Genomic DNA, 21,438 nt, shown 5'->3' with positions numbered 1-21,438 from the left:
GCAGCATAACGAATAACGGCGGTGTGTACCATGGTTTTAGTCTACTCCGACTCTGGCCTTTGCGACGGCGTGCCCGTCAACTACACCTCATCTCCCACTTCGGACTCCACTGGCAACCTAAAGCGGCTTTGCACGACGCAATCACCGGACGGGACCTCCCCAATCTGGACAGCTTCTACGCTCCCTCTCCGACGCTGGACGCTGCTGCTGCTGCTGCTGCTGCTGCTGAAACCGTCCAACAGCACCCGCACCCGTCCCATATCCTCCTACCTGCCCTCAACACCGCTGCTGCTGCTGCCGCGGCTATTCAAACGTACCCGCAGATCCACTCGGCCTCGTCCTCTGATACCCCTACTAGCATGTTGGCCACGCCCCCCAGCACGGCCGGGGTGGACCACGAAGAGTATACCTACCAGGGCTCGCCCGCCGACTCCTGTGGTGCCGCGCATGTCCCTGCCCTCTCCGCTAGGTCCCTCTGACACGAGCCCGCGAAGCTGGTCATCGCCGGACCTACAGCAGCTCCACTACCCGCCGGGCTACTACCAGATCTCCAACAAAGGCCAGCAGCAGCAGGACTTCCCGCCCTACGGCGGAGGACACCATCACCATCACCACCACCAGCCCGCCATCGCCACGGCAGAGGAGTCCTTCTCGACGCAGCCAATGGACTACTCGGTCTCCGACTCGGACGTCAAGAATGACCCGGGCATGACCATGGGCCAGGAAGCACCCGGTATGACGCCGGACCACACCGAATCGGCCATGTCGGTGGATTCGCCGCTGTCCAGGCATGGGTACAGCAGCGCCTACCCGTACGAGGATGGTGGCGTTGGGGACGAGATGCCTCACCCCCATCAGCCTGAGCCTGAGCCTGAAGAGGACAAACCTGGCGACGTGCCCTACGCGAAGACGATCGAGAAGGCATTCCGGACCAAGGCGAGCTATTCCATGACATTACAGGAGCTATACCAATGGTTCCGCGAGAATACTTATAGGGGCCGGGCCACCAATAAAGGTTGGCAGAACAGCATCCGGCACAATCTGAGTATGAACAAGGTACGTACAGGTAGCTATTTGAATAATACGTAATTTGGGCACCTCTTTTCCCTTTTCCCTTTTTACCCTCTTACCCGTACCACCTTTTCACCCTTTGCAGGTAACTAATCATCTACGAACTTGAAAAAAATCTACAGGCATTCGAAAAGCGAGAAAGAAGGCATTTAGCAGGGGGCGCGACGACCGAGTCCGGGAGCTCAAGCGATCTAACGAGTGGGTGCTCGCCGACTGGGCCATCCGGGACGGGGTGCAGAGCACGACGCGCTACCGCAAGGCCAACTCGACCAGCCGGCGGGGGGCCTCGTCGCGTGCGCAGCAGCCGCAGGGCGTCGTCTCGGCCCGCGCGGCGTCGGGGCGCAAGGGCGGGCTGACGGCCAGCAAGACCAAGGCGGCGCACAACCGCGCCCTCCTGCGGCAGCAGAGCATGGGCATCCTGCCCCAGCACCACCACTTCCACGCTACTGGCGCGGGCGGTAGCGGCGGCGGCGGCGGCAGCAGCAGCTCTTACCACCACCAGCAGCAGCCACGCCATCACAGCACCGCCTTCTACCACCAGCCGCAGCGGCTACATATCCATACTGACTACAACATGCACGATGGGCGCCATCATCTCCCCATGGAGGCGGATTATACGAGATTGATACCGCATCATCACGACGAGCCGGAATCTTCCGAGGGCGGCAGCCTCCTACAGTATACGGGCCAGCACCCGCTGACCTCCATGGCGAGTATCGGGAGTGGGTCGGGCTACTACCACCCCCAACCCTACCTGGCGAGCCAAGCCTCACAGCAGCAGCAGCAGCCGTATCCTCACGAAACATACTCCTCCCATCACCACCACCACCAACATCAGCAGCCGCCGCTACCCCCTCAACCTCACTATGCCCGACCTGAACCGTCACATTTCAAGGTGGAGCACGCGACGAGCGTCTACGAACCACCGGTGACGTCGTCGCCCTCGTCCGCCGCCATCCACGGCGTGTACGCCAGCGTCTTCACCAACGAGATGGGGAGGGCACGCCAGAAAACCCTGTGCGCCCCACTACCCTGCCCTACAGATCCAGCAACGGCAGTGGGTGGGCCGAAAGCGCCCAGTCATAAAAGCCCTACCTACCAGGGTTCTGGGTGGGTGGGGCTGCTAATGGGCGTTGTAGTCGGGTACATAGTCGTGGTGGTAGCAGGCGAGCGATTAGGGGGGGGGGGACAGTCAGGATGTCAGGCAGTCAGGCAGGAGGTGGTGGTGGTGGTGTGACAAGAGTCAAAGGAAAGCACCACCTTCTGCCGCTTGGTGCTGGGCATGCCAGATGAGCTACTCTGGTTAGTTGTACGGCAGCTGCCAGGGATGCCCAGGGTTGACAGGCCGATGTGGGGGCGGCTGCAGTAATAACCTAGTACATCTATTTTTCTCATCTACTCTTTCCTTTTTTTCCTTCACATCCTCCTTTCACAAGCCCGCGGCAACAGGCGTTAGTTACTACTTAGCATTATGGTTTTTGGGAGGCGGCCCCAAAGGAGGGTAACCAAAAAGGGAATGGGCATGGCATGGCATGGCATAGTCTTTTATTAGAAAGCGTCGTCACCGGCATCATGGTCATTATTAGCGGGGGGTCACAATTTCCATTCCTCAATCTTGATTCAGTTCGGTAATCCAGGCAGCTCCTCTTTCTCTTTCGGTCCTTGGATACCGAACCGCATGCGTGGTCTGGCTAACCTGGCCGGCACCGGAAGGGCAGAAGAAAGCAGCAATGGTACGATTTTCTGGGAGAATCCGGCGAGAGCCATCGCGATAGACGATAGAGACGAGGCCGTTAAGAGAAGGGTCAGAATAACGTCGACCAGGACAAGGGTGCTTAGCTTGGGAAAAAGGCTTGGCCTCGGTCGATCTATCCACTTACATGCCTGCCACCCTCTGCTGCCGTCGTCCTGCTTCAACCAACCAACAACGTGCCGCTGCAAGAGTACTTTCTTTTTGGAGTCCCTCCCTCGCCCTCCCTTTCTATCTCCAAAGAAAAGGACCCGGTTCTCCGCTCCGCTGTCATTGGCACGACGGCGCCACTCTTCCACTTCCGTGACTTCTCCCCAGGCTGCCCTAGCCTGAATGGGAAGACGAAGAAATCTCGGTTCGATTTGGGAGGGTGGAGAGACGGACAGAAAGAATGCAGAATAAACCCAGGTCGGCTCTGAAGTCAATCTCAAATTCCCACCGAATAAGGTGGCCCCTCCCCAGGGCGACTCGATTCACGATTCACAAGCTGACGAACGCCTGCGCAACTGGACGGGAAATGTCCCGGTCCACCCCCGCTGCAACGCCGTTAGTAGCGCCTCTTCTGTCTTACCCCTCCAGGCCATCCATGCACAAATCATACCCTCTCTGCTGCTGTCACTTGTCAACTCTTGTCGAATCTCGGGTGATACTACTTTCCGAATCGCTCGACAAGAAGTGACCTGCAAACGGCGCCCAGCGAATTGGGACCGGCAGGACGAGCCAGTGTTTGGAATGGCACCATACCCTGCATAACCGGATGCTACCCAACTTGGGGACGCATGATGCAGGATACCCGGCCGCTGCGGAAAAAAGTGACGCGACAAACCACGACTCGATTGCCGCTTTTGTATTCTCCGAATGGTGGTTGCGATGGCCGATGATACTCCTCCTCCATTCTGATCTCTGTCACCCCCTCCAGCGTCCTCCATCTCGCCTTTGCCTTGCCTCATCTGCCGATATGCGAAACATCCACGACATCATCACCGTCACCGCTTACTTGTTTTCGGGCTCGGATCGATCACCCAATCATTCTTCACTCCGAGTTTCTTCCTCGAGTTTGATGGCATGTTCTCTTTCTCCTCTTTTTCTTTCTCTCGTTACTGTGTTCCTTGAGCAACCCATTTAGACACAAGAAAAGCGACGGGACAGAGCAGAGGGACAGGCTTTGTTACTGTCACTGCTGCTGCTGCGCCTGTCCCGTCGCTGTAATAGCAATATGCAGCTAGAGATACCCAATCATGATGGGAGGCCACTCACTTGAATTTCCCTTATGTTCTTTGGTTTTTTACTTTTTCCTTTCTGAGCAATTGCGCTGTTTACTGTAAACATAATTTTAGGTCTCTGTTTTTGCGATTTTTCTGTTCTTCTCCCTTTTTGCACGGTTACGAAGGAAAAAGTCAGCTATGAATAAGAGAAATAAGACATGGGTTAGATTGTGTCGCGTTTGGGAGGGGTCACGGCCACGGCCACGAGCATGGGCATTGGCACGGGGCATTGGACATAGCAGCGATGGTATCATGTTTTCCAGTACTGGCAGACACCCAGAGGACAGAAAAGGAGGGGGGCTCGAGCGATGGAAGCCCTCCCGGGTACGGATGGGGATCGGAACCAACACAGCACATTCTCGGGCCGGCAAGCACAGCGACCGGAAGCGGGTGGTCATTTCGTCAAGTCAGATAGTCAGGATAAGCTTGCATGTAGCGGTGTCCCAGGCCTGATCTGATGATGACCGGTTTGGTGGTATCATTCACGATTTCCTCGGGCTGGTTGGTGTGTATGTATGTATGTAGATCTCCGCGGATAACATTTACGTCTCTTCATCGCCTATCACCCGTGTTCTTCTGTATTCAGAAGGTGGATTTGAACGAATCTGCAGCAACCACAAGTCTCTGCTTGCTTTTTCTGTGGGGTGTGTGTTCCTTTTCTTTTGTTTCTCTAACCAGCAAACAAACTTTGCTTTTACGCCGCTCTTCAGCTGCGGGCAGGACCTCCAATGGGGCACTTTTTCTAGTCCCCAAGCTTTTCCCCGGATCTTGGGCCGAAAAGTGTCAGAGAAGTCTCCGTGTAGTGTAGCAGCGCCCAGTGAACAGGGGTGGATGGCTATCGAAACCACTGGCCGACTGGTGAATGGGAGCGTGTCCCTCTCTCGGTTTGTCCATTGGCCGACGCAGCAGCCCCCCCCCCCCGAAAGGCACTAAACGTGCCTGTTCCTCCAGCGCAAACAGGGGTGCTCCATTGGCGTCCCGAGTGCTCGGGACGAGCCTAGCGTGTGTGTCTTGGCGTACTCGGTTCCGAGTGAATGAGTGAGTGTCGTCTTACATCCTCCATGTACTACTACTTACTTGCGGTTTCCAGATCTCTATGGATGTATTTCTTCATGCAGATGAGAGATAGTTTCTGGAAATGGGTTGATGAGGAAGGTAAAATATTGGCCCCCAGATTATCGTCGCCATATCTACCTACCTATCACCTGAGGAAGGCGCGGCGCCACCTCTCTCTTTCATGATATCTCTGCCCCGGAGCTTAAACTTCACTTGACGTATGCACAGTGAATCATTGAACGCCGCGGCAAGGTTTTGATAAAGGGGCACAGCACGGCGAACTTGGCAAGGGCGGCTAAGAATATGTATGCATGGAGGACTCTGGCGAATCATCGTGCTACAAGGGGCCGGGTCCCTACCCGGTGCGCACAAAGTGCCTGAAGGGCTAGAGAGACTCGAATCTCTGTATGTTTGATCTCCGATACCATTTTGGCTTCTACGGCTTGAAACAGCCAGTGCTAGAGGTCGATTACCCATCCTGTATGAAGAAATTCAAAGAAATACCATGCCAGAAGAAGAATATGAAGTTGTGTGGGAGTGAGAGGGGGGCGCCTTTGCCGTTTGAAGACCCCCCTACCTATCTCAACGTCTTTCTTGTGTAATGTAGTGAAACAGTGACATGACAGAGCGTAGGAAAAGACAATTTAGCCCCCAAGAGGAGGAAGCGCAACGCAGCAAGGGCTGGAATCCTTCCAAAACAGCCAGGTCAGCCAGCCAGCAATAGTTGTGGCCGAATGTGCGAGGGGCGGGTATCGGTCCGCCGATAGGTACCCTTCTCCCTCGTGTCACTTCTTCTTGCGCAACTTGGATAACTGATATAAGACTAGAATAGAATAGCAAGCCATATCTAGACTGCTGCTACTTGGCTGCAAGGAAAAGGCTTCAACGACGCGTGTTCATGCTTTCTTGTCGTTGTTATAAAAATAAACACACACATACTCCGCACACTCGCTCCTCTATTCTATCCTCCTCTAATGATTGGGCGACGGTGGTGCTTGGTATGAGACATGAGCACTGACTATCCCACGCGGTGATGCCGAGCACCGCAGATGAAGAAAGGGATGAGGGGAGCACCCGCGATACACGTGTTCCGTTATCCCTTGATCCAGCCCTGTTGCCGCTTTGCTGCTCTGTCTTTATCTCTCATCCCTTGAAAAGTCAGCAAGAATAGAAACTCATGTGCACCCGCCTTCTCCCCCCAGCTTCAGTCGGCCCTGTTGCCCCATCTGGAGGAAAAGTGAAACTCGTCAGGGGGGCTGGATACGCACGTTAGGGGGGCGATCGCCGTCATCAGTCAGGTCTTCCGATGTCCGTATCCTTCTTCATACTAATATGTATGTATGTAGTGAAGTGGTGGGATCAGTTTGGGAGTCACGATTGAAGAGGCCATGGCGCTCGGGGGCGGCTACGAGGACGGCTACGAGGACGGCTTGCCTCGTATGAGCCGCCACATCCAGCCGGGTAGTTCTCCCTTTCCGGCCCAGAAAGCGAGATTGGCACGGAGAGAATAGTCCATGGTGGCTGCAGTGGCTGATGGAAGCTGTGATCCTCTTCTGTATAGTGCCCGCCCCAGACTTGATTGGTTGATCTGAACAAAATTGCTGCTATACGCTTCTTGTACCCTCCGACATCATCATGATGAACCAGTACGCTGTACTTCACCTGGCATGATTCGAGTTGCATCTGGTCTCGGAGAACATGTCGACATTAGGTATAGTAACAACAACATGTCTATTGCTGGATACTATCATTGAAAACTGCGTCGCCCGAAAAGTCCTTACATCAATATCAAGGGCAAGAAGCGGTGGGATATGAAGCTCGAAATAGTATAACCGTTCACTTCCGTGCCTTCATGTGGCAGATGAGAGGCCGAGATGGTACAATCTAGAAAGGGGGGTGGTGTATGGGGTACGCTCCCCATTGGCAGCGCTGTCACACTGGCAGATGTCATCCGCGGGGGGCTTACTACTTTGCCTCTCTCTCTGACCGCCATGTACGATTGATTGTAGCCGTGACCCGAGAGCTAGGGAAGGAAGGACACCCATAAATCTCTATCGGTACTAGGGTTGCTTCCTAGGCGCCCGGAGCTCCTTCGATTGTTCATGATCGACCACCACCATTGCCCACTGCAACCTCACTTCATCGTCAGCTTTCGACCCAGAGAGTCGGGAACCACTCAGGAGCCGCCGGGTCGTCGCAAAGCCTTCTACATACGGGGTCACGTTGAAATCAATAATACGCCTGGTATTCGCCGACCTGGTCTACCTTATCATACATACGCATCGTACGATGCCAAGTAAGGGCGCGTGCCGTGGTCGATACTCCGAGCCGCCAGGAGTGTGTGCCCATTTCTCGGACCTTATTGGGAAATTGATGACACTTTCATCATTGGCAGGTTCCGAACAGGTTTAGGGAGTAAAGTGTGAGATGCAGTTCTATTCTCAAAAAGTTCACGATGGTCATTCGATGTGACGCATGCTGACTGACCTTCTTTAGGTACTGCTCCCATTTTAGGTGGGCTGGCGACCGATCGACCCCCCCCCCCCCTGGTGTAAGCAAGGCGCATCTCACGATGCCAGTACTTTCCTCCTTCCTCTCTTCATCCATTTTATCCAAGATTCGCTTTTCCAGAAATCGGGTCATCACAGGACATATGTCCTTTACGCAATCTAGATAGAATCACGGATCGAACTATTTTGGAGCGTGATGCCCGCAAAAAAATCGGAACCTGGTTGGCAGATCTGCGGTTGTGTAAAGTGAGGCAGCGAGTCGCGCCAGCTATCTGTCTCGCGTGTCGGTTCTACCCATCCATATGTAGCAAACCTGGCGGCTAATGTGAAACTCAGCTATCCCTACTTTACTTTGTATATCTACTTAGATGTGCAGTTGTCAGTAGAACCCAGTATATGCGTCAATGCAAGCCTCTCTCTCCCTTCCAGAACAACACCAAACGGCCGTAAAGAATGCAGACGGACCGGGGCATATGTCAGTCTGTCTTTTCGTGCATATTTAGATGAAACTGACGTGTACAGGGCATCAACACCATCATTCCTACAAACAGCAGCATAGATACGAAGCGACCAGCCGCCCCTCCGTCACTTGCTCTACATACTACTTACTGCTGATCAATCTCCCCCTTTGAAACCGGGGTGAGTTAAGCAACCCCAGCATCGTCATGTCCGTGTGGGTGGAAAGGCATTCACACTCTACATCCCTGTATTCTGGCCCTGCCGTCTTCCGCCCGACATTGATTGACGTACCGCAGGAACCCTTCCCAGAATGGTGCTGTACAGGGGGCCTAGCTACCTGTCAGATTCCTCTCTCTCGCGTTGGCTCGAAATGGCTATGGTAGCGGCGTGTTCAATAGCTCGTAATGGCTCTCTCGAATACACAACCCGGGTTATCTCCTCCCAATGAGCATACAGTACGGAGTATTAGTAGTCGAAGTAGTAGTAGGATCACCGTGCCCCTTCCCCCTCTCTCCCTTCCCCCGGCCCCGGGCGCCCGCCAATCCTACCTTGCCCTAAGTCGGTTATCCATCCCCTGGTCCAAATCTCGGTCCCGAATCCGTCACATTCTGTAGCTGAAAGGCCGTTTGTGGCTTCTTCACGGAAGCCGTCGTGCTGATGACAGTGGCTCGGCCCGAGGGCAGCTTTGAGCGTACAGTCAGGAGGCTGAGGAGGAAAAAAGGCAATTGAGCAGGCGGCCCCAGCAAAGCAGTCATCTCCCTGCAGCCAACGAAAGGAGGTGGATTGGTGGCTGGAAGCGCCTTCTTTCCTTTTCACACCCGGTCGTGTTCATGCTGGGGCATACAGCAGCATATGAGTAGGTCCGTGATCGCGACTAATAGTAAGCATCATTTCTCCGCAACAGCTTCCGGTAGAAACCTCCGGAGGCGTACCAAGATAATTTGCCGGGGGGGGGGGGGGTTGCCTGCCCACCCAGTAGTAGCCCATGACCTCGATGCCATGGTCTATTCGGAATGCCGATCAGATTGAGCCCAGGTAGTAGTAGGCTAACTAGTAATTTCGTCTTGTCCTCCCCTCTGTTCACTAGACAGGCCCCATTACTATACTTAGCATCAAAATAATCCAAGGTCAGCCGACAATACGGAGTAGACAAGTTCTAATTGGGCAAAGGTTGGTTGCCAGGCTGCCCGGCTGTCAGGCTACCAGGTCGCTGCTGCACTCATCAAAAAAGTTGCCCACGGCAAGCAATTCTCTAGCGGGCATGGAGCTTTCGTTACGTGCGTTACGTGGCACCCCATGTAATCAACTATATACTAGCTTACTCCAACATCTGGGTCAAGATGACGACGACTGGCAATAACCAAGGAAACGGCCGAAAAAGGTTTCTGGCATATCTAGCTGCGAGCGTATGTATCTCTTCTCGTCTTTCGTTTGCCAAGACTGACGTATGTAGCTGTTGGTTGGCCATTGGGTCTACAAGCTACTACAAAGTACTCACTGATACGAGGTAGAGGCACTGATCAGTGTGGAAACTTCTTGGAGGCTGCTGGCTAGCGTTGCGAAAGTTGATCCTCTTCAATGAAGCCACTTTCGTTTCATCCAAGGCGGCCTCGTATCACCAACAAGAAACTAGATGCTGGCACCCACGTGGCGTGCCGCGTGGAGTGGCATTTCGTACTACCTCGATTCAGCTCTTAGCTCGTTTGGTGCGTCGTTTGTTGCTTGTCCCCTTTCTTTGAAAAAGAAAAAAAGTCAATCTTCAATCATCGCATTCTTTCGCAGGAGCCGCCACTAACGATCTTCTGCAGCGACGGAGTCTACATGATTTCCATACTTCCGTTTCCGTAGTGGGTGGATTGGTGGCGGTGAGTACGAGGCAGTTCGTGGACCGCTTGAAGTTGATCACTAGCAGTAGTGACGATGGAAAGGGGAGGGTGAACCCAAAGCGTGTGACTTGATCACCAATTCAGGGTCACAGGCCGGTAACAAGGCAGTCAAGGGGAAAAGGTAGTGCTGCAGAGAACAATGAAATATCCCGACGGGGTCGCGACATGCAGACATGTATGTCAATCGTCACCGTTGGCCTTTGGATATTGTATGCGATGAGCCGATCATCTGGATGCATAGTACAGATGACCATCCCCACCGCCCCTTCAGTGAGGTGAGGATGTTGTGTCTCACGACCGTAGACACCCCCCGAGACAGCCAGCCAACCATGACGCGAGTTTGGAGGGGAGGCTTCACTCACTCATTTCACTATTCATACTGCCAAGTTGACATCAGTACTGCATCGCATAGCATTGGGATGTGTCACCTCGTACGACAGTTATAACGTTGTCGTGTGGTACGGCAGCGTCCATCGCGATGTGATGCCTCAGATCTCTCATCTTCCCTGCAGCTCCCAGCATCATCGGGCGGCACATTGCCTTCTATGGCGTTTGATAGATGCCGAAAAGGGGTTTTGGCTGTAGGTAAACGGCATCTGTGCAACCTCAGGCTGCCTTAAGGACCGAGCCCCGTCCGTCCCATTCGCCTATTGAGGCAACTACGCATGTTGACTCAAGTGCCCGTGGAAGTACGGCTACTGTGAGCCCGACCCGGCGGCCACCCGCATCTCTCATGTGGGATCGGGAAGCGACATTAACGTGCCTAAGGCCCCTGGTAGGGTAGGGGGTGTAGAATAGGTAACGTGCCCTCATGATACACATCGCTGATCTTGAGCGAGTGATGAACCATGATATGGAATGGACTTGGATTAGCCAGCGCTACTAGGATTGCGTTATTCGAGATGGGTGTAGCTGGCGAGAAATTGTCTACATGGCCACGATCAGAACCTCCGTTTCTTCTTAGCGGGCGCTGCCGCGGCTTTGCGCTCCAGGTCCTTTGCCAGCTCAGCTCGCCTACGCTCGGCTACCTGCTCCTCCGTCTCTGATTCTTCGGACAATTCCTGTCCTGCGTGCTTGGAACTGCTCTGCTGTGCTTGCTCTTCTGGGCGTCGCTTGCCAATGACTCCCAGCCGGCCAGCCTTGGGTTTAGCGGTGCTTGCTGTCGTGGCACCCCGATTTTGATCTAGAGAAGGCGACCGTGACTGTCTAGTTACTGTCTTGGATCTGCCCCCAATTGTCCCTAGCCCGCCTCTCTTGCGTGGAGAAGGGGGCGGCTTGGGCGGTGAAGAGGGTGGGGCGATTTCTCCTTTTGGGGCCCATCGTCCGATTCCGTGGCATCGTCGTCGTCTTGACGTGAAGGTTGCGCTGGAGTCGGGGTGGGGGACTTGACAGGTTGTGGGGTTGATCCTCGCTTCTTTCCGATGAGCCCGATCTTCTTGGCAGGACCTTTCTTGGGTGAAGGTTTCACCGGCTCGGTATCAGATTCCGATGCTGTATTATCTTTGTCAAATGGAGTGCCGCTCTGGGACGATTGGTTCGCTGAAGACGATCGAGCTCGTTGGGAGACACCTTTGTTGCCTATTGTACCTAGTCGCCGCGGAAGGGGCTTCTTCGTCTCCTTGCTCGGGAAGGGCGGTTGCTTGGGTTAAAATCAGACCCATCGTCCTCGGTTGTACCATCGTCATGTCCTGCATCATGTTGTTGTCTCCGCTTCGATGCCAGATGGGGCGGTGTGGCTTGAACCTGGAAGTCATCGTCGTCATCCGTGGGAGTTTCCTCTTTTTGCTGTACCTCGTCCTTCTCTCCGCCCTCTATGGTTTCTGTAGATTCCTGAACGAGTGTTGGCACGGGTCCTGCTCCCATGTGCTCCCACCAGTCATTCAAGTCATCAGATGCGCGAATTCCAGAATCTTTCAGATGAATAGCATTGGGACCTCCGAGAACATCTTGAACAAGAGATGCTGCATCACCAGGAGCTGGGGCGCCTTGGCTCATAGCCAGTCTCCATTCAGACTCATTAAACGGGGCAAGACCGTTGACCTTGGTACCCGCTGCCAGTCGCGATATCTTGCGCTTCCCAGACAGGGCATTGAAGACATCCTCTAGCCCTGTCCCCACAGCATCAAGCTTCTCTACTAGTTTGGTGATAACGGCATCCTTCTGATGAAGAGTAGCGATTAGATTTTCAATCTCATGAGCCCGGGCTTGCTGTGACTGGACTAAGGGGAGTACAAGCTCCGAGGCGAGTGAGGCGGGCAACTGCTTGGTGAGATTGACGGGCCATTTCAGGGGTTTCAGGCCGCCTGGTAGGGTGCAGGTGATGAGTAGTACAAGCCCTCCTTTTGGGGCGGCCTCCAGTGTGAGCTTGGTCTGGTGGTGCTGCGGGCTCGACATATCGAATGCAGCCTGGAGGTAGTTGAGCAGAATGGTCATCTGATCAGGGCCTTCTGTGAGATCGATGCTGGTATCCTCCTGGATGCTTCGGGTAAAAATAGCCTTTCGGTCTAAAGACTCGGTCCATACATTGGCCAGATCGGACACATGCAGTTTGTATGTATTGGTGCCGAAATTGGGTGAGACGATCAAGGCGGGGATGCTATTTTCAAAGGCCGGCAGCGGCACCCACTTCAGAGTCGTTGCTGCCATGGAAAGGGCGGAATGAATATCCGGCCGGGATGGGGTCAAGGCCAAGTGGTCGAAGGTAGGTATGGTAGAGACGCAGTCAATGCGAATGCAGTGTGACCGGGTCTGGACAGCATCGAAGGGAGGCTCCCGAGTAAGAAGACCCTTTAGCCCTCAGTAGGACCTAGGAAGATCGCCTCGGTCTCTGAAATTGTTGTAGACTCCAAGGTGATGGACGACGTGAGCGGTCAGCCAATATGAAAGCGGTAACGGCGCGTTGCAGAAGCGGCCTTCCAATTTGGGCGAAGTGAGGAAGGTGACAATGCCAAAAACGTAAGGGGATTGCGCCAAAGACGCTGTGTCACACGGCCGAATGGACCGAATAGTTATGTTATTGTCTTGTTTCGATTCGAGGTCGTGGTTGGCAACACAAAGGGCGAATTGACGTGCTTCTTTGTTCATTAGGTATCAACCAGGCAGACGCGGCGACGGTGAGCTCCAGTGAGGCTGGGAGTGTCTGCAGTAATCCAGCGCACGGACGTTTTTGGTTTGATGCTGTGCACCCTTCAACCTCCCATCAAAGAAATTCCTGTCTACTTTCTACGCAGTGTGCACAACATCTCGATAAATGAAAATGATATGTTGGGATCCAGTCTAATTTGTATAGATACATTGACCTGAAGTACCTGAATACTGAAAGTTGGGGGAATCCCATCACTCGGCTGTCATCCAATCTATCCCAAGTAGCTAAATCGATCAGTTGAACCTTGGGCCGACAATGAATGCTCAGGGCAGCTAGGCGCTACGGGTTAGCCTTTCAACCCCCTGTAAGTTGTTATGTTACAGGGCCTTCAGGCCGGGAATTCAGCTTTCTCGTTTCGCTGATACAGCTGGAGACCTCAAATGGCCACAATAACCGTTCTCACTGCTCCATAGAGCTGTTCACTGGCAGCTTTGAATTGGGAAACATGTGTAAATCGATAAAAATATGGCACAATTGCAAATGATAATGGCTTGATTATTACCCCTATTCCTGACTAAAAGTACACCAATATCTGCTGAGGTTGCCCGAACCGCGGTGTTCGGAGAAATGACCTCGGAGACTTTCCTAGCATATAAGGCAATAATCTTGAACTTATTGCAACTTCAACTAACGTATCCCATAAGCGAATGTCTTATACAAGCGAATGTTCTATTTTTTTATACCCTTTTTAATAAAATATAAGTTAATTTTATTATAACGTATTTAATATATTAAAATTAATTAAAATCCTTATCTTTAAATATTTTTATATTATTTTAATAAGTACGCGTATTATACCCGGGCTCTCCATAGATTCTATAACGTTATAAGCGTGTCTTAAACGTTTTTATACGATTACTCCTCCGACGCGATTCGTTTTATAACTATCTATTAACGTCCTTTTAAGACTATAAGTCTTTTCTAGCTTATATACGAAGTGATCCTTTATTTTATAGCCATTTTTTTTTCGTACGGCGGCGCTAGCTAAACATTTTATTTACTTTTTAAAGTATCGCGTTCTTACTTTTTAAAAAAGTAACTCGGTATATAATATACGTTATAACTTTTATAATTTAGTTAAAACTAATTAAAATAAACGTTGAAAAGTTATTTTAATATTATATAATATAGTTTTAAACGTATTCGGTTTAAGATTAAGCTTTAATCGAGTTATTTAAAGTTTTTAATTCTTAAGGAATAAGTAAGCCGAAAAACGTCCCCGGAGGTGTTAAAATACGTAACTTTATATTTAATTATAAAATAATATATTCTAAATTATACGGGACGAGTCTTGTCCTTCGAAAGCCTCCTCGTATATTTAAAACGGTGAAAGTCGCTTAGAACGCTTTTAAAAACGCTAGTAGGAAATCCTCTTTTAAAATATGAGTAATATGCGTGTTACAACCTAGCTTAATTATGCGGCCCGGACCCACTTTACGGGAAGGCACCACGATATTCCGCAAGAAGGCGCTTACCTATGCGACCAACTAAGCAAGACCGCAAACAAGAAACAGAAACCGGCATTACGAACCAGACAGAAGGCACCTCCTGAGATACCCAGCCCCGAACAAGCAGAACGAACACCCACGAGCCTAGGGAAGAACTTCACGAACGAAGGATCACGTGACCGGCTCACTGGATCACCGGCTCAATTAGAATGAGCCACTGATCTAATAAATTAACGGCTTAGGGGATCACTATAAGGAGTATTGGTAAGCTATTAAGCCAAAGGATCGGTGGAGGAGAAATTAGATATATAATTACGAGTATTTCTTATATATTTTAAATAAATATTTTTTATTTTAACGATTAATTTAAATATTAATTTAATATATTAATAAGGTATATTATTTTAATAAATTTATTATACTTTTTAATTAAGTTTTATAATTAATTAAAATATTATTTATTATATTAAAAGACCGAGTTTTTTATACGTTTAAATACTTTTTCGTTTAAGTTAATATAAATTAATAGTACGTTTACAAGGTTTTTATTAAACCTTAATAGCCGTTCATTATATTTTAATCGCTTTTATTCTTACGAATTATTACTTAAACCTTTAAGTAATATCTCTTAAGAAACATATCTACCTTTACTAATAGTAATACTCGTTACGGGAAAGGATTAGCCGCTGGACTTAGCGCTACGTAATTACCCTTTCTTATAAATATCGATAGCGATAATAATAATAACGAGCAGCAAGTATTTAAGGAGCGACTTAAGGCTTTAAAGTAAAAGAATACTAATTATAAGACTTATTACGCCCGATTCGAGAATAAGAATCGTAACTTCCGGAATTATTAGCGACCTGAATCCTTTAATAAGGATGAGACCGATTCTAGCGACCTACGAGAATAGATCCGAGTTCTTTAAGTAGCTGCTAATATTATTTAAACCCTTGTCGTATTTAAAGGAGGAATAAAGATTAGTACCCCTAATATTTTTAATAAGACTAGCGGGAATTTTCGAGGATTTTTAGTTTAGGTTAAGGCTTATTAACGGTTTTATAAAGGAACGTTTACCGATTTAACCTAGCGCGTGGTGTACGCCGCTTCTTTTTTAAAAGGTAAGGCACTTATTTAGTTCGAACCTTACCTCGACGAACTTATAAAATATGATTAATAAGTCGAACTATACCGAAATAAAACTTAAAAAATTTTTAATAGTTACGAGGGATTTAAGGAGGCCCTTAAATTATTTTTTTAAGATCCCGATAAGAAACGGCAGGCGGAACGAGAACTCGAGACCTTACGATAAAAAGGGTCTATAGCTAGCTACTCGGTAGAGTTCCGACGTATTATGGCACGTTTCGATAATACCGAAAACACTAAAATTATAATATATTATCGAGGCTTTAAAGAGGAGGTTAAGGACGAGCTAAGCTAATTTAATACCCTTACTAACTTCTTTTAATATATAGAATTAGTTATTAAAATCGATACCCGGCTTTACGAACGATGTAAGGAGAAGTAAGGAGGATAACCTCGGTAGAATAATTAAAGCTAAGCTAACCGAGCTAACGTTAAATAACCACGATAACTAATTAATAATAAGTTACGATTTACCGTTTACGGTTAATATAGTAGATTTATAGACCTCGACGTTATTTAATAAAATAATAAAGGCGAGCGTAAAAAAAAGGACGTTACTTATTATAACTACGGGAAGAACGGGCACTTTGTACGGGACTATAGAAGCCTTAAGAAGACGTTTAACCGTGTCCCGGATGAATGATAAGTTAACGTTATTAAAATAAAAGAAACCTTAATAACTATTAAAGGAAGTAGCGCTAATAATACGTTAAACGTATTATACGGTAGTTTATTTTAAATAGCCTGCTATAACGATAGGTACTCTATTTACTTAGTAAATAAGGAAGGAACCGGATAATTCCCTAAAGCCCCGAAGAAAGGAGGCCGTAAAATACGAACCCTCGTTATAATTAAACGAGAACCTATAAGAAATATTACCCTCGTACCTTATAAGTCGGAAGATAAAGGTATTAATTTAGAGGGATACGAATAATTAGTCGGTATACCCCTAAGTGAGCTAATATCCGAAATTACGAAACCACGAAGTCTAGAGGTAGACGGATAGCTCGCTATCCCCGGCGTCCCATCCCCCGAGTCTCGGAAATTACGATAAACCCTTATTACTTATAGTTTCGAATAAGGAGTATACGAAAACTATTTTATAAAAAACGACCTTCGAGTATTTTTTATTTACGAGGTTTATTTTACGTTATTATAAATATTTTATATATATAACGCTTATATCGAATATTTCGCGAAGAAATTAAAAAACGATTAATTTCTTCGAAAAATTAAAAAAAAACCTATTACACGTTTATATTTAAATTATATAATCGGGAAAGTTAAAACTATTATTCCCGACTTACGGCGAGCGTACTTATTAATATAAAAAAATCCTTAATAATTAAAAAAATACTACTTAAAAGAATAATATTAAACGATATATAACGAGGACCGATATCTCGACTACATATAAGAAAAGTTCCGAGCTTTCTAATAATTATAAATAACGCGAGAATAACGATCCGCTATTACGATCGATATTTACAAAATATACGATCCACGCCTTTAGGAGGACGAAGAATTCCGAAATCGGGTATTCTAAAACACGAATGAACGACTATTTCAAATAGCCGATATTACTAGTAGCCGCATTAATAACAACGGCGAAGTTATCCTAATCTAATAAAGACGGGCTAATAACCCCGTAAAATCTTAAACGGAATTAAGGTTTATAAAGGAACCCGAATTCTAAATACGTAAATTAATTATAATAACTAGATCTACTATACCACCCCCTATTTATAAGCGAGCTACGCTGTATGAACAGATTCGGCACTATTAGAGATTAGTTAAAAAACGAATTAAGTTCTAGTAGTAATCGGAAATAGTCGCCGCCGAATATAGAAGGACGATATTAGGCGGGATAAAATAAGTCCTTATATATTATAACGGATAAACGAGATATTTATAAATATATTATACTATTAATAAACGTTAAAAGAGTTATTATTAAAGCGTTACTCGATAACGGAGCGTAAAGAAATTATATCTTATTAAGAATTATTAATAGCTTAGAATTAAATTAATAAAAGAAAAACGCCCTATACCGACTTAAAACCGTCAATAAAGGACTTATAACCTACGAAAATAGAAAAGTACGAAGGGAAGTTGCGAACTTTTCGGTTAATATCGGAAGACGTTATAAACGAATTACGTGTAATATTACAGAAGTATCAAGATACAACATAATACTAGGGATACCCTAATTACGGGTAAATAATTTTAAAATTAACTGGAAAACAGGCTAACTTTAGTAAGATATACTAAGAAGAGGTTTAGCCGCTGGGCAACGTTTTAAGAAGGGACCCCCGAACAAGCCTAAAGTCCTTCGGGTATATATTATTACTAAAGAGCCTAAGCCGAGCGTTACGACGACTATACCAGAAGAGTACCGGCAGTTTGGAAACCTCTTTAGTAAGAAGCTAAAGACGGGTTTACCGCCTTATATACGGTAGGATTACGAGATACCCCTTAAGGGAGGAAAGGAACCACAGTTCATGCCGATATATAGAAATTAGTCACTTTCGTAGGATACGTGGTATCCCCGGGAGAAATCCGAATAGAGCCCTCTAAAGTGTTAATAGTACGAAAGTGGCCTAAGCCTATAAACGCTATAGAAGTTAGATCTTTTTTAGGATTAATTAACTATTACCAGATCTTTATCCCCGGATTTAATAGGATAGCGACACCTCTTACGCACTTAATACGGAAGGATATACTATTCCGATGGATAAACGAGAAAGAATCGGCCTTTTAAACTATTAAGGATAGGATCTTTAACGAACTAGTACTTCGCGTAGCAAATCTTAATAAACCTTTTAAGGTCGAGACCAACGTATCAAACTATGCGATTAAAGGCTAGCTGAGTTAACGAGACGATAACGGAAAATCGTACCCCGTCGCATTCTTTTCTAAGAAATTAAATAGACTAGAACTTAATTACCAGATCTACGACAAGGAGTTAATAATTATTATTAAAGCTTTCGAAGAATAGAAACATTATTTAAATAGTATTAAAAACTTTATAAAGGTTTATACAAATTATAAAAACCTTATAACGTTTATTATTAATAAGGAGCTAAATAAATAATAAATACGATGGTTAGAATTCCTATCGGAATTTAACTTCGTTATTATTTACCGAAAGGGTAGCGATAATAGCAGGGCCGACGCTTTAAGCCAAAAACCAGACCATTAATAAGACGTGCTATTAGAAACACGTATAATCCTTATTTATAATAAGGATAAAAACCTAATACTATTATAATATATCTAAGCTACCTATAAGGTATAGCTTTACGAAAAATAGATTAAGAAATTTAAAGAATATACCCCCGAGATAACAGATTTTATAGACCGGACCAGGGATGGACTCGACATTAGAAATGGACTTAAGTATTGATACGGTAAGATCGATATCCCGGAATAGTACCAGGAGGAGTTTATTAAGAAGTTTTATACGTATTTAGCCCACGGATACTAAGGAATTTTTAAGACTTAAAAACGAATTAATAAGTAATTCGATTATAAGAATCTTAAGGAACGAGTAACTAAAGTAATTAACAAATACAACCTCTATAATAAAGTTAAAACCGCACGATACTAACCGTATAAGGAGCTACAACCTATATTACCGCTAAATAAAGCTTAGAAAACGATCGCATTAAATTTTATCGTTAAGTTATTACTATTCGAGGAACTAATAACCAAGGTTAAGTATAATAATATATTAGTTATTACTAATAAACTTATTAAATATACCTATTTCCTGCTATATAAAGAAGTAAACGATATAAATAACTTAATATACACCTTCTTTAGAACCCTTATTAATTAGTATAAATTATTAGAAATAATTATCTCCGATCGAGATAAGTTATTTACCGCTAAATTCTAAAAATCTTTTATAGCATAACTTAGAGTTAAGTATAAGTTATTTATAGCCTACTATCCGTAGACCGACGGATAAACGGAACGTATAAATTAAATATTTAAACAGTACTTACGATACTATATTAATCACGAGTAGGATAACTAGGTATAGTTATTACCTATAGTATAATTTATATATAATAACGTAAATAACGAGACCACATATATATCACCTTTTAAAGCAAACTACGGGTTTAACCCCGACGTTATTTAAATACCGTTAAAAGGAGAGCTAGTACCGATAGCGACTATTTAAGTCGAAAAACTAAAACAACTCTAAATATCGTTACAGGAAGACCTCATCTTTCTTCAAGATCGAATAAAGAAATACGCCGACAAGAAAAGGATAGAGGGACCTATCTTAAAAGAGGGGGAAAAAGTTTACTTCCTTTAATAAAATATTAAAACTAAACGACTTAGTAATAAACTAGACTTTAAAAAGATTAGACTATTTAAAATCGCCGAAGTTATTTTAAAAATTAATTACCGATTATCGTTATTTAAAATAATATAGATATACCTTATCTTTTATATTTTATTACTCGAACTAATATTAATAAACGTAAAAATTAAGACATAGCTAGAGGTTAAAATAGATTAGTATAAATACGAAATAAATAAAATACTCGATAAAAAGTAAGACGGACGAAGCTAGAAATACCTCGTTTAATAAAAAGGTTACCTATTAAAAGACAATACTTAGGAACCTAGGAGATACCTAGAGAACGCCGCTAAGAAACTTCGGGATTTTAAAGGACGGACGGCAGGGAAAAATCCATATCCGTCCCGAACTAGTTAATTACCCTAAAACCACTAAAGCTATGAACGTCGGTTACGGCCTCGGACTCCGCGCGCTCCTACGTTTCCAACTCGTCTAGAAAACGAAGACCACGACGAGCTATCTCCGCACCCCGAGTTACCAAGGACTCCCGCTGGACTCTAATTTTCTCAAGACGGAGAAAGGCTTCTTGAGCAGCCCGATGAGCTTGCTCCAGAGCCGCGTTAGCTTAACGGAGCGAGTCGCTCGCCTCTTGCTCTGCAAGACGAAGAGCCCGAGATTCGTCCACGATACGTGACACCGTAGAGACAGACGTCTTTAAGCTATTATAGGATACGTTTAAACGAATATATTTCCGATATCGGTTAGAACTTTTTATTATTTTATACGTTTATTTCCGCGACGTATATAAGGAATAAGGCGGGACTTTAACCCCGAACTCGTTAATAAGCGTTATTAAGTTATAGCGTTATTCCGTTTTTTTTAATTTAGGGCGTTAAGCGGAAAACTTTTCGATATAACCCGATATTATAATAAATAAATATTATAATAAATAAAGAGAGTAAAAAAGCTTACCTAAACCCGGTAAGGTAGATAAATAAGGGTATTTAAAGAACTTAGCGTTTTAAGGATAAAGTAAACAGGAGGGAGGAAATAGTATTACGACCTAGCCTAATTATACGGCCCGGACCTACTTTATAAAAAAGTATTACAATATTCCGTAAAAAGGCGCTTACCTATATAATTAACTAAATAAGACCGTAAATAAGAAATAAAAACCGGCATTACGAACTAAATAAAAGGTACCTTTTAAGATACCTAGCCCCGAACGAGCAGAACGAACATTTACAAGCCCAGGGAAGAACCTCACGAACAAAGGATCACGTAACCGGCTCACTGGATCACCGGCTCAGTTAGAATGAACTATTGATCTAATGAACCAACGGCTTAGGGGATCACTATAAGGAGTACTGGTGAGCTATTGAGC

The 21,438-nt window shown here is 46.3% G+C and overlaps 2 protein-coding genes across 2 annotated transcripts; one reads left to right on the top strand and one right to left on the bottom strand.

Moving 5' to 3' along the window:
* Nucleotides 1–30: 30 nt before the first annotated feature.
* Nucleotides 31–2,086, top strand: PG994_008686 (uncharacterized protein; the record flags this gene model as incomplete). Its single annotated transcript, XM_066860095.1, has 2 exons — nucleotides 31–1,060; nucleotides 1,194–2,086. Coding segments are annotated over 2 exons (1,923 nt in total), but the record flags the coding sequence as incomplete, so codon positions are not given.
* Nucleotides 2,087–10,938: 8,852 nt separating this feature from the next.
* On the bottom strand, nucleotides 10,939–12,643 carry PG994_008685 (uncharacterized protein; the record flags this gene model as incomplete). Its single annotated transcript, XM_066860094.1, has 2 exons — nucleotides 10,939–11,443; nucleotides 11,655–12,643. The coding sequence occupies 2 exons, from the start codon at nucleotides 12,641–12,643 to the stop codon at nucleotides 10,939–10,941; spliced, it is 1,494 nt and encodes a 497-aa protein (XP_066713683.1).
* Nucleotides 12,644–21,438: the final 8,795 nt, after the last annotated feature.

This window comes from Apiospora phragmitis, assembly GCF_038363925.1.
Source record: "Apiospora phragmitis strain CBS 135458 chromosome Unknown utg000008l:1.0-3514335.0:1.0-3519231.0, whole genome shotgun sequence".
NCBI lineage: Eukaryota > Fungi > Ascomycota > Sordariomycetes > Amphisphaeriales > Apiosporaceae > Apiospora > Apiospora phragmitis.
Note: the sequence above shows the minus strand (reverse complement) of the source record. Positions and strands in the feature narration are given on the sequence as shown.